General features: G+C 42.2%; 1 protein-coding gene across 1 annotated transcript in view; it reads right to left on the reverse strand.

Moving 5' to 3' along the window:
- LOC124804024 (DE-cadherin) overlaps nucleotides 1-13,184 on the reverse strand; it is a 628,442-nt gene that overhangs the window by 11,659 nt on the left and 603,599 nt on the right. The window contains exons 20-22 of the mRNA XM_047264719.1: nucleotides 8,922-9,121; nucleotides 6,366-6,502; nucleotides 3,262-3,477 (exon numbers count right to left, since the gene is read on the reverse strand). Of these exons, the coding sequence (XP_047120675.1) occupies nucleotides 3,262-3,477; nucleotides 6,366-6,502; nucleotides 8,922-9,121 (553 nt within the window). The remainder of the gene's footprint in view (nucleotides 1-3,261; nucleotides 3,478-6,365; nucleotides 6,503-8,921; nucleotides 9,122-13,184) is intronic.

The following is a 13,184-nucleotide window of genomic DNA, read 5'->3' on the forward strand; positions in this document are numbered from 1 at the left end:
CCAAAGTCAAAAATTGCAATTCTCTCACAGAAAGGTGCTTCACCTTCACCTACTGTCACCTCCAACCAATTGTCTGCAGTCCTAGATTCAAGAAACTAATCACTTCTGGCACTACATTTCCACAACCTCCATCTTGTTACCCCATTATATCAGATTTCTTGCTTTGTCTGTGAATGTTATGCCCCACAGCATAAACATCCCATATGTCCATGGCCTTGCTGCCACAGAATCACAATTGCCCTAATGTCTGGACACCTATCCAGCACTCCTTTCCTTACTCTTTTGGCGAAACACATGTTCACTCAATTACTTCTTGTCTGATGGCAACATCTACAAACACATCTGAAGAACTGATATGGGTACTGTTATCATGCCTTCTTGCATCCAACTTTATGGGGCATCTAGAGGAACAGCTTCTGTTCATTTAACACACAAAATACCTTGTCAGTTTGAGATTTGCCAATGACTGGTTCCACACCAAGGACAGCCACAATTCTTTCTTCCAGAACCTCAGAACTAACTTGTGAATCCACTTTACCTGGCGTTTTTCAACTCAACTTTTCAATCCTGTTTAATGTTGATCTTAATCTCTCTTAATACACCATAGAATTTACTGTAAATATAAAATGTACCAATCACTGACACTACGACTATGTTAGCAACTGCCACATTCCACATCAAAAGTACCTTCACTAAGAACCTTTCCTCTCACATGTGCTGCATCTGCAGTGAGAAGCAGGAATTGTCCTAATATACTGACTACTGGTTAGAACCTTTACAGACAGAGAACATCCTGATCACCTGAACCATAAAAGTATCTTCTTTCATTCAGGCTTCAATCACAATGAAACCCCGCTTTTACACTTTTCAAGAGACTTCAAAAAATTGTGTAAAATGTGGGAAAATGTAAATCATGGGAAATAACATTTTAAGCTGTAAAAGTTATGTATAGGATACCCCCTGCATTTTCACACTTTATGTATGTGTACATAACAGGCGTCAAAATACTCATGCCAGGGACTTGTTTATTATCTAACAATTGTTTATTATCTAATAAATCAGCTGATATGGGAACTGATAACTGGGAAGCAGGAACATTTGACTCAATTTCACATATCATTATAGATGTTTTTGGAATGGCTGCAGCTGTCATTTATTATTTAAATAATGACACACTGCATCAGCTACAAATTTTTTTAAGGTTATCACAGTGCTTTTCGAGAATTTTTTCCTCCATATTAAGTGCAAATATTCAAGCAGGTATTTCGCGAGTTGTTTGCGTATGTGTTGTTCTGCATCTCTTTAACTGTAGTTGTCTTTTTGAGGTTATCCGGTACTGTGCTTCCTAGTTATGTAGAAAGCCCCACACATGCAAACGATCACACGCTTCTTGTGTAACATCACAAAAAATACATATGTAAATATTACTCTTAACAATGAGAGTAAATCCCTGAAACATGTTTTGCTCAGCATGAGAATATATGTAATTCACACCGTGTTGAAACCAAAAACATTGGAACAATGCAAACTAAATGAAGGTGCCAACTAGCGCTACAAGCGGATAAAAGACAGAACACACTAAATATGGTTCGACAGAGGTGTGACGACAATTACAACAATCACAGAACTGTTCATGCGCTGTAGACACAGTTTGGACGTTGTCGTAATTGGTCAGGATACCTTTATTTGTATGAACCTAGTTACTCCTATCAGCCACCATGCAGAGCAGAGACTGGCAGTGGCAGGAGATGCAACACGAACAGTTCCAACTTTTACACATTTACCAGTTTAAAACCACTAAGTAGGGCACCCTACTTGATGGCCAACATCATGCCAGCATCATTTTACATCAGTTTTTTTCCCCCCACAAGCATTTTTTCATAAAGTCTAAATCCGGAAAAATTATAAATAGGTTGACGCAAAGCAAATGTGAATTAACATTGTGGACATAAAACATTTGACAGGAATGATAAAAAATGTTGTAAACAATGGGAACATGTTAATTCCATGAATGCAAAAGTGGGTTTATACTGTACGTCTCCTGTGACTGCGATGGGGGATATCATACACAGAAATAACCCTCCTCTCCCTCACTAATATTCTCTCTCTCACCTGAACTATCATGCTCTAAAGTTTGTCATACTTGCTGCCTACCCTGCTCCTGTAGGGATGAGTTAACTGCAAGACCTTTTCCATAAACCTACTCACCCACCACTTCCTGCATCAGTTGAGTCGTAGATATCTTCTATTCAATTCCAAGTAGGGCTACATGCAAAAGCAATGTCATCATATGACAGAAATGCTGCCATTATTTTGTGGCATTGCATCTGGTATGTCAACTAACCAGCTGTCTATCCGCATGACAGCCCACTGTGAAACTAAGAGGCAACCACCATCTCAACACCCAGTTCGCATGTGGTGCACATCACAACACCAATAACTTCAACAACTGTTTCAATAGTAGTACCATTTTCATCCCCCTGCAACTGCTCCATTTCCTCTAAACTGCATAGGTAATAACAGTTGTTCTATCACATCCATTGTCCTCACAGTCCACCTAGCCTAAACTTCCCCTAGTCCCTGTCTTCAGCTATATTGAAACTGTGCATCTGTTTCAGGTTCCTCTCTGAAATATCCTTTATTTTGCAGACGACCAGACATGCAGAAAGCTCAAAACAGTGCACATCCCACTGAAGAACGAAGGATTCATTCAGGAAACAACCCTTTGGGCCATTTCTCTTCCATATCACTTCTTCTTGGGGTGCTAGACATGTAAGACACGCAGGAGAGCTTCTGTGAAATTAGGAAAGTACGGGAGAGGTACTGACAGAAGTAAAGCTGTGAGGATATGTGAGGTGCGCCTAGATAATTCAGTTAGTAAAGATTGTCTGCAGAAGGGCGAGGTTCTGGGTTCCAGTCCTGCTCTACCAAACAGTTCTTACAAGTCAAGAAATAAACAGACTCCTTCGACACCATTTCCACAAATAAAGTATCAGTGACATTAAACTTCGAAGTAACTGCTGTCAGTGTAATGTTCTTTTTTTGCTCTCTGCTCTTACTGTCATGAAGCATCTGTTGAGCATTACATGATCAAAATACATTTGAAATAAACCACATTCATTAATATATGTAGCTCTTTCCTCAGGACAACCATAACGACAACTGCCTTCCAAATAGTTCTTTTGGGCAAAGAGAATATGATAGGAAGAATTTTTAAACTAATGGATGAAATGTAATTGGTAAAATCCATATATTACTCACCTTCCCGTTAAATGTAAGGTTACGAATGCAGCCACCAAAACCTTCCATTACAGGTAAATTAGTCCAGTTTAGTCTTGCACCAATCACAGTTAGGTCTGTAAAAGTTCCACCCAGCTGCAATGGGCCGTTCACATTGAGATATTCGTTTGGTGGTACAGGAGCTTTAAAAGACACACATGAGCTCATCTGGCAATGGTCAACATCCAGCTCAATAGTCTGAAATAAATAAGGAAATCTCTATGAATGTGGCCAACAACTAAAATTTTATTTGAAATTGTATGGTAATAACAAACAAGTAAGGAGCTCTTAAATACCAATGAAAGCAACATCGGAGTAGAGCAACAAAACCGAAAACCATCTCAAATTTTCCTCTTAGAAGAGGAGTATTTTCTGAAATCAACCCTGTGGTCAATAGTTACAACCACACGTTGCACCAGTATTTAAAGGGGAAAAAGGAAAGAGGATTTTTCATCCAGTCCAATACAGCTTTAATCTGATCTGCTTGATTCCAAATAACAAGATTTGACCTTAAAACACTGATCCAAAAATATTACAAGTGCTTAGTCAAATCTCACTTGATTAATATATTCAAGTAAGTATAGATCACAGAAATCATTTACGATTTACGTATTTAATTTAAAGCCATATTTACATAAAAGAGCAAGCACATATGAAATTATTGTTCAGCAAAGGTAAATGTCTGTTTGGGCAGGAAAGGTGTGTGTGTGTGTGTGTGTGTGTGTGTGTGTGTGTGTGTGTGTGTGTGTGTGTGTGCGTGCAGTGAACAGACATTTTTGAGGGACAAGGCAAGGGTACTTAAGAAACATTATTATAACTTCATTAAATTACGTCATTCACAAATTTGCCACACATCCTATTTCACCAAAAGGCATCCATTAAATATTAAATTTATAATACTGCACCCTCATTTCATAAGAAATTTTTTAAGGAGATTTAAAACTTTTGTAGACTGCTTCCTATTGCTGTGGACATTTTACAATGGAATGCAATAATTTTGAAACAAGCAACATTCTACTGAGTCACATAATACTCACACTGAACTTTGAGAATATTATGAAAAGTATAGTTGCTACTCACAATTTAATGGAAATGTTAAGTCACAGTTAGGCACTATGGAAAGACTGCTAAGTAAGTAAGCTTTTTGCCAAAAGGCCTTCTGGAGTGGACAACATATACATTCATGCAAACGCAGTTCACATACATGACCACTGTCTCTGGTTGCCAAGGCCTCAGCAGCCAGAGACATTGGTCATGAATGCACTAGTTACATTTACGTGTGTGTGTGTGTGTGTGTGTGTGTGTGTGTGTGTGTGTTTCACTCCAGAGGTTGTGTGAGTTGTTTACTCCAGAGGAAGACCTTTCAGTCGAAAGCTTACTTGTTTCGCTGCCTTTTTGTTGTGCCTGTCTGCAAGTCAACATCTCCACTATATTGTGTGTAGCAATCTATCTTTTTCAAATTACTGTCATTATTCAAGCACGGATTTTTCATTGTTTGATTTCACACAGAACTTAGTTTGATCTTTTGACAGTTGGGGGGGAGAGAGGGGGGAGAGAGAGGGGGGAGAGAGAGGGGGGAGAGAGAGGGGGGAGAGAGAGGGGGGAGAGAGAGAGGGGGGAGAGAGGGAGGGAGGAGAGGGAGGGAGGAGAGGGAGGGAGGAGAGAGGGAGGGAGGAGAGGGAGGGAGGAGAGGGAGGGAGGAGAGGGAGGGAGGGAGGGAGGAGAGGGAGGGAGGGAGGGAGGAGAGGGAGGGAGGGAGGGAGGGAGGGAGGGAGGAGAGGGAGGGAGGGAGGGAGGGAGGGAGGAGAGGGAGGGAGGGAGGAGAGGGAGGGAGGGAGGAGAGGGAGGGAGGGAGGAGAGGGAGGGAGGGAGGAGAGGGAGGGAGGGAGGAGAGGGAGGGAGGGAGGAGAGGGAGGGAGGGAGGAGAGGGAGGGGGGAGGAGAGGGAGGGGGGAGGAGAGGGAGGGGGGAGGAGAGGGAGGGGGGAGAGGGAGGGGGAGAGGGAGAGGGAGAGGGAGAGGGAGAGGGAGGGGGAGGGGGAGGGGGAGGGGGAGGGGGAGGGAGAGGGAGAGGGAGAGGGAGAGGGAGAGGGGAGAGGGAGAGGGAGAGGGAGAGGGAGAGGGAGAGGGAGAGAGAAATGAATAGTGGAATTATGAATTAGGATACAAGAAAGAAGTCACAGTAAACGAAAATGGAAAAAAAAAGTGAGGGAGGGGATCAGAAAAGGAGATTACGTTCTGCAGGGTTTTGGGATTTAAAGATGTGTTGGAGTGCAAGTTCTCATGTGAAGAGTTCAGGGAAACTTACCAGGTGTGGTGGGGAGATCCAAATAAGCCTGTGTGGTTTAGCAAGCATTCAGGTCCTTCGAGTCTAGCAGTGGAGCATGTTCAACAACTGGCTACTGGGTGTACCTAAGATGGACTGTTCTCCTATGCCCATTTATGCGCTTCGTCTGTTCAGTGGTGGTCATGTCTATATGAACATTGCACACTGGACACAAGTAGCTGATAAACAAGTCTGGCTCCACAAGCTGCTCTGCCTTTAATATCATAAGACTTGCCAGTGTTGGATCTGCAGTAAGTAGTAGTGGGGTTGCTGCATGCGGCAACTTTTGCAGTGTGAATTATTGCACAGGTAGGAGATGGGTAGGGGTAATTGTTTGAGATTAACATAAGATTGTACTTTTTATTTTCATGTATTATGATATTTTCTTTTTCTTTTCTTTTCTGCAGTTTTCTGTCTTAATTCTTAATTGCACCATTAATTAATTTTGTCATAATATATATTTACTTCTCACTCTGTCTTTATCTCGTAACAGAAGCTGGTACATTGTTTACCAATGTGCTATCTCTGATTTACTCTCCTGACAACTCCCCCTTCGAATATGCCTTGGGCACATGTATTCCAAATGCTGTTTTCAATGCTTGCCAAAAATAATACATATGTTTATTCTCTGCTGTATTTAATTCTTAACTTGTATTTAGCAATGTTTACTCAAGTGATAGAAACATCATGGCATCAATACAATTCAATCCTTAAATATGTTAATTATGATTATCCAGGAGTCTGTCATAATAATTTTATTACCGTTTTGCTCCAAAGAATATCAATGAAGTGAGGTTTTCCATCAGTTAGCTTTTGATTTTGTTCAACTGATACTGTTCCCGATCCATAGTCCATTAGCAGCCGAAGTAATCCATTTTCCAGGTATAAAGCCATGAAATCTGGAGAAAAAAAAGCAGTTAACATATTTATCTAATTACATTGATTATGAACATGAAGACTACAAATCATACACAAATACATTTCAAGCTGGTTGATTTCAAATTTTCATCACTGGGCACATGCAAAAAACACTTTGTCAGTACTAATGCAGTTTATGGAGAATACATCATATTTTAGATAATGGCACATGAAAAAGGCCATAAATGTGTCAAACAATGACACGAAAGAAAGAATTGAACACCTTACTGGAAACAGAAAAAAATTTAGACAATGATTATAACTTTGCCTTTTGTTACCCACTATCATCCAGAACTTCAGTGCCTTAATAGATTATCCCACCAGAGCTAAAACCTTCTCAAGTAAAACGCTGAAATGATTATCTTTCCTTAATATTATCGACATACATGTAAATCTACATGTACATACATACACCACATGCCATCATACAGTCCATAGCAGAGGGTACCACATCTAAAACTAGTAATTTCCTTTCCTGTTTCACTCATCTCATCTTCATGATCCTTTTGCAAAATGTACATTGGCAGCAATAGAATCATTCTGCAGTCGGCCTCAAATGCACATTCTCTAAATTTCCACAATAGTGACTCATGAAAAAAGCATCATCTTCCTGAGACACACTTTGCAGAATTCTCCCAATAAAATGAAGTCAAGCTTTTGCCTTTCCTACAACCAATGTGATGCACTCATTCCATACCATATCGCTTTGCAATGTTACACCTAGATGCACAGCACCCAATACAGTGGACAGCTGTTAATGATCAAAAAAGTGAAGTTTTCAATCAGTCCTGAGGGTGCAAATGCACACAATCCACTGCAGTGGGCACTTCCTACTGGTGTTGTGTCCTGCATACATGTGCAGCCTCACGGCTGATTAAAAATGGCAGAGAAGTGACCATTAAAAGCTGTCTACTGCAGTGAAAAGCATACCACATTGGCAGAGTGTATGATTGGACATAGAAGAACTGTCTGCCCATGGGCTGTCCACTATGTAGCTACTGTCCATACTAGAGCAAGACTCGAAAGATCCAACTGCTATACCATGTGGGCCATTTGGATCCTCTCGTGCAGTGCCAATTTCCTGAATTATGGAGATAGGAATTTATCTCCAACATTTTATCTTGTCTTCCCACCCTCTTATACTCCAATTAAAATTACTTTGTGATTGATTGACTGCAGTGGTGGGTGACAGTTGCCAGCATTGAGCCAGTCACATTTCACAAGGCACTGTGTATACCTATAAAAAAAACAGCAACACATCGAGCATATGGCACTCAAGAAAAAAGTACAATTGGATGGCTGCTGGTCCCTACCACTCGACTTCCTTAAACATTAATCACAAACTAATTTTAATCTGAGTACAGCCTAACTCCATCCTCTTTCTTCTCTCCTATACTGGTGTGCAAGATGATAATAATAATAATAAAATTCTTATTATTATTTACTTATTCATCCCCACCCCACCAAATACCTTCAGCCCTGTTCTCTCTCTCTCTCTCTCTCTCTCTCTCTCTCTCTCTGCACTTATTTCTATTCCTTATCTGCAATAGTTGCCAACTTTACTTTTTCTCTTATTGCTCTAACCAGCTTTAATTCCTGCTCTGTTCCTTATATCTTTTCTGAGTTTGATCTGGTACAGTGCTCAAATTCATACACTTCCCGACACCATTTTCTTCACTTTTGCCTCCCTTCTTCCTCATTCCAGATCTCGCTTCCCGCGTATGGGGTCCTGGGTTCGATTCCCGGCGGAGTCAGGGATTTTTCCTGCCTCGAGATGACTGGGTGGTGTTGTGTCGTCTTTATCATCAACATCATTCACCCTCATTAAGGTCGGAGGAAGGCAATGGCAAACCATCTCCACTAGGACCTTGCCTTGTACAGCAGTGTATGTCTCCCGCATCGTCCCCTATGCTCCTCAGAGTATGGGACGACATCGACATCGACATCATCATCATCATCATCATCATCATCGGTGCTGGGAGTTGTGATTTCTGAAGGTAAGTAATGGGAAGTCCTGCTGCCAGCAATTTTACCCCATGTGAAGAGTTAGATAAGATAAATAAAGCTGTTATGAACTTCTAAACTTGATCACTGTCCTGCATTAATAAACGAATGAATATAAGACAATTGTCCTCTCTGTTTAACTTGCTGCACTTCTACAACATATACAGACCCTCTGCTCCTCTGACAAATACTTTTTCCACTACTTTTTTAAATTCTGTATCTACTAATGCATGTACTAAATTAAAGAACACAATACACAAAATGGATAATTGGTGCAGTAAGGAAATACATTAATATATTTTAATAATATAGTATCATTCTACTAGGAGTTATCTGTTCCAATCTTTGAAATTTATTACAATTTTTCTCATGAAATAATTAATATTTAATAGATACCTCTGACATTATGACCAGAAGTTGGAGTAACTGGTCCAACATAAAATATTAATCCATCATCCAAATGTGGTGTAAGTTCCAGTGAAATATGGCCTTGTTCACAAGCATCCAAGGATGGGTACAAAGCATAGCCATTACCATAGAATCCAACAGAAATTATCTCACACTGTGGACCTTCAAAGCCTTCAAGACATTCACACCTGCAAAAGAGTTACCAAAATATTTTTCACTCTCAAATTCAGAGAGTTAATATTTTATTTAATTACGGGAACTCACTAATGAGGGTCCATCAAGTCCAGTATTAAAACTAAAGCAGAAATATTATGTTGATGCGCAAGTTCATAGAGTTTTTCTTTTGTTTGTTGGTAGTGCAGCTGCTATGGGTTTATTTATCAACTGTCATCATATGTTGTTCACTGTTGCTATCTGAGTTGTCATTTTGTCATTTGAAGATAGCAAGTGAAGCTGTGGATGCTATAAAATAGAGTGCCAAGTGGAGAAATCTGAACATTTCTAACGTATTCTTCTGTTCAATTCAGTGATAACAATAGTGGAGGCAACCAGAAACAGTTGTGTTATGTATACGGACAATGCAACCGAACGAAGCACAGCAAGAAAATGGTTTCCTTGTTTTAAGGAGGATCGTTTTGACATTAGGATCTCTCCAGGTTCAGGAAGACCTTCAGTGTTTGATGAAAATTGTTTAAACACATTAATCCACAATGATCAATGTCAGTGTAATTGCAAACTGGCAAATGCGACAAACTGTGAACATCCCACCATCATGCGACATTTGCATGTAATGTGGAAGATTAAAAAAATCTGGGGTATGGGTATTGCATACTCTAAGCCAAAATTGCGAAAATCAGCAGACAGCCATATCTACGTGCTCATCATCAATTGGTTCGTGAAGAGCACCAACTTTTCCTATCCTGTATCATTGCTAGTGACAAGAAATGGTCTCTCTATGCAAAAATAAGGGAAGAAAAGGAATGGCTGAGCCCAAACAAAGCAGCAACTACCCATACAAGAACCTGCATGCATCCACAAAAGATAATGTTGTGTATCTGCTGGAAAAGCAATGGAGTGGTGTGCAGGAATTGCCTCCCCAAGGTGTAACATCACTGCTAACATTTACTGTCAACAACTGAGACGTCTTTCCAACACAAACCAAAAAACTATGACCAGGAAGACTGCATGAAATGATGCTATTCCATGATATATATTATATATATATAAAAACAAAGATTATGTAACTTACCAAATGAAAGCACTGACATGTGGATAAACACACAAACAAACACAAACATACACACAAAATTCAAGCTTTCGCAACCAACGGTTGCTTCATCAGGAAAGAGGGAAGGAGAGGGAAAGACGAAATGATGTGGGTTTTAAGGGAGAGTGTAATGAGTCATTCCAATCCCGAGAGTGGAAAGCCTTACCTTGGGACACACAAGCAGACATTTGTAAAGGCAAAGAGTTTGGGCAGAGATGTCAGTCGAGGCGGAAGTACAGAGGCAAAGATGATGTTGAATGACAGGTGGGGTATGACCAGCGGCAACTTGAAATTAGTGGAGGCCTGGTGGGTAATGGGAAGAGAGGATATATTTAAGGGAAAGTTCCCATCTCCGGAGTTGTGATAGGTTGGTGTTAGTGGGAAGTATCCAGATAACCCGGACAGTGTAACACTGTGCCAAGATGTGCTGGCCGTGCACCAAGGCATGTTTAGCCACAGGGTGATCCTCATTACCAACAAACACTGTCTGCCTGTGTCCATTCATGTGAATGGACAGTTTGTTGCTGGTCATTCCCACATAGAATGCATCACAGTGTAGGCAGGTCAGTTGGTAAATTACATGGGTGCTTTCACACGTGGCTCTGTCTTTGATCGTGTACACCTTCCAGGTTACGGGACTGGAGTAGGTGGTGGTGGGAGGGTGCATGGGACAGGCTTTACACCGGGGGCGGTTACAAGGGTAGGAGCCAGAGGGTAGGGAAGGTGGTTTGGGGATTTCATAGGGATGAACCAAGAGGTTACGAAGGTTAGGTGGACGGCGGAAAGACACTCTTGGTGGAGTGGGGAGGATTTCATTAAAGATGCATCTCATTTCAGGGCAGGATTTGAGGAAGTCGTATCCATGCTGGAGATCCACATTCAGAGAGTGATCCAGTCCCAGAAAGTATCCTGTCACAAGTGGGGCACTTTTGGGGTTCTTCTGAGGGAGGTTCTGGGTTTGAGGGGATGAGGAAGTGGCTCTGGTAATTTGCTTCTGTACCAGGTTGGGAGGGTAGTTGTGGGATGCGAAAGCTGTTTGCAGGTTGTTGGTGTAATGGTTCAAGGATTCCGGACTGGAGCAGATTCATTTTCCATGAAGACCTAGGCTGTAGGGAAGGGACCGTTTGATGTGGAATGGGTGGCAGCTGTCATAATGGAGGTACTGTTGCTTGTTGGTGGGTTTGATGTGGACGGACGTGTGAAGCTGGCCACTGGACAGATGGAGGTCAACGTCAAGGAAAGTGGCATGGGATTTGGAATAGGACCGGGTGAATCTGATGGAACCAAAGGAGTTGAGGTTGTAGAGGAAATTCTGGAGTTGTTCTTCACTGTGAGTCCAGATCATGAAGATGTCATCAATAAATCTGTGCCAAACTTTGGGTTGGCAGGCCTGGGTAACCAAGAAGGCTTCCTCTAAGCGACCCATAAGTAGGTTGGCGTACGAGGGGGCCATCCTGGTACCCACGGCTGTTCCCTTTAATTGTTGGTATGTCTGGCCTTCAAAAGTGAAGAAGTCGTGAGTCAGGGTGAAGCTGGCTAAGGTAATGAGGAAAGAGGTTTTAGGTAGGGTGGCAGGTGATCGGTGTGAAAGGAAGTGCTCCATCGCAGCGAGGCCCTGGACGTGCGGAATATTTGTATATAAGGAAGTGGCATCAATGGTTACTAGGATGGTTTCCGAGGGTAACAGATTGGGTAAGGATTCCAGGCGTTCGAGAAAGTGGTTGGTGTCTTTGATGAAGGATGGGAGACTGCATGTAATGCATTGAAGGTGTTGATCTATGTAGGCAGAGATACATGCTGTGGGGGCTTGGTAACTAGCTACAATGGGGCGGCCGGGATGACTGGGTTTGTGACTTTTAGGAAGTAAGTAGAAGGTGTCGGTGGGGTCAGGAGGTTGATGGAGCCAGGTGAAAGGTTTTGTAGGGGGCCTAAGGTTCTGAGGATTCCTTGAAGCTCCGCCTGGACATCAGGAATGGAATTACCTTGGCAAACTTTGTATGTAGTGTTGCCTGAAAGCTGACACAGTCCCTCAGCCACATACTCCCACCGATGAAGTACCACGGTCGTGGAACCCCTGTCCGCCATAAGAATGACGATGGATCGGTCAGCCTTCAGATCATGGATAGCCTGGGTTTCAGCAGTGGTGATGTTGGGAGTAGGATTAAGGGTTTTGAAGAAGGATTGAGAGGCAAGGCTGGAAGTGAGAAATTCCTGGAAGGTTTGGAGAGGATGATTTTGAGGAAGAGGAGGTGGGTCCCACTGTGACGGAGGACGGAACTGTTCCAGGCACGGTTCAATTTGGATAGTGTCTTGGGGAGTTGGATCATTAGGAGTAGGAGTAGGATTAGGATTAGGATCATTTTTCTTCATGGCAAAATGATATTTCCAGCAGAGAGTACGAGTGTAGGACAGTAAATCTTTGACGAGGGCTGTTTGGTTGAATCTGGGAGTAGGGCTGAAGGTGAGGCCTTTGGATAGGACAGAGGTTTCGGATTGGGAGAAAGGTTTGGAGGATAGGTTAACTACTGAATTAGGGTGTTGTGGTTCCAGACTGTGTTGATTGGAATTTTGAGGTTTTGGAGGGAGTGGAGCTGGAAGTGGGCGACTGAGTAGATGGGAGAGACTGGGTTTGTCTGCAATGAGAGGAAGTTGAGGTTTGCTGGAAAGGTTGTGAAGGGTGAGTGAGTTGCCTTTCCGGAGGTGGGAAACCAGGAGATTGGGTAGTTTTAGGTGGAGGGTGGCATGCTGTTCTAATTTGTGGTTGGCCTGTAGGAGGATGCTCTGAACAGCCGGTGTGGATGTGGGAGAGAAAAGATTGAGGACTTTTATTAAGGATAGGAGTTGACGGGTGTGTTCATGAAGGATTAGGTGGGTGAGGGCAATGGATTGTTCAGTTTGGAACTGGTATAGGGACTGATGGATAGAAGGGTTACAGCCAGAGATGGGAACTTTTAAGTGTGAGGCCTTTGGGGGTAATGCCAAAT

Source organism: Schistocerca piceifrons, chromosome 1 (assembly GCF_021461385.2).
Source record: "Schistocerca piceifrons isolate TAMUIC-IGC-003096 chromosome 1, iqSchPice1.1, whole genome shotgun sequence".
NCBI lineage: Eukaryota > Metazoa > Arthropoda > Insecta > Orthoptera > Acrididae > Schistocerca > Schistocerca piceifrons.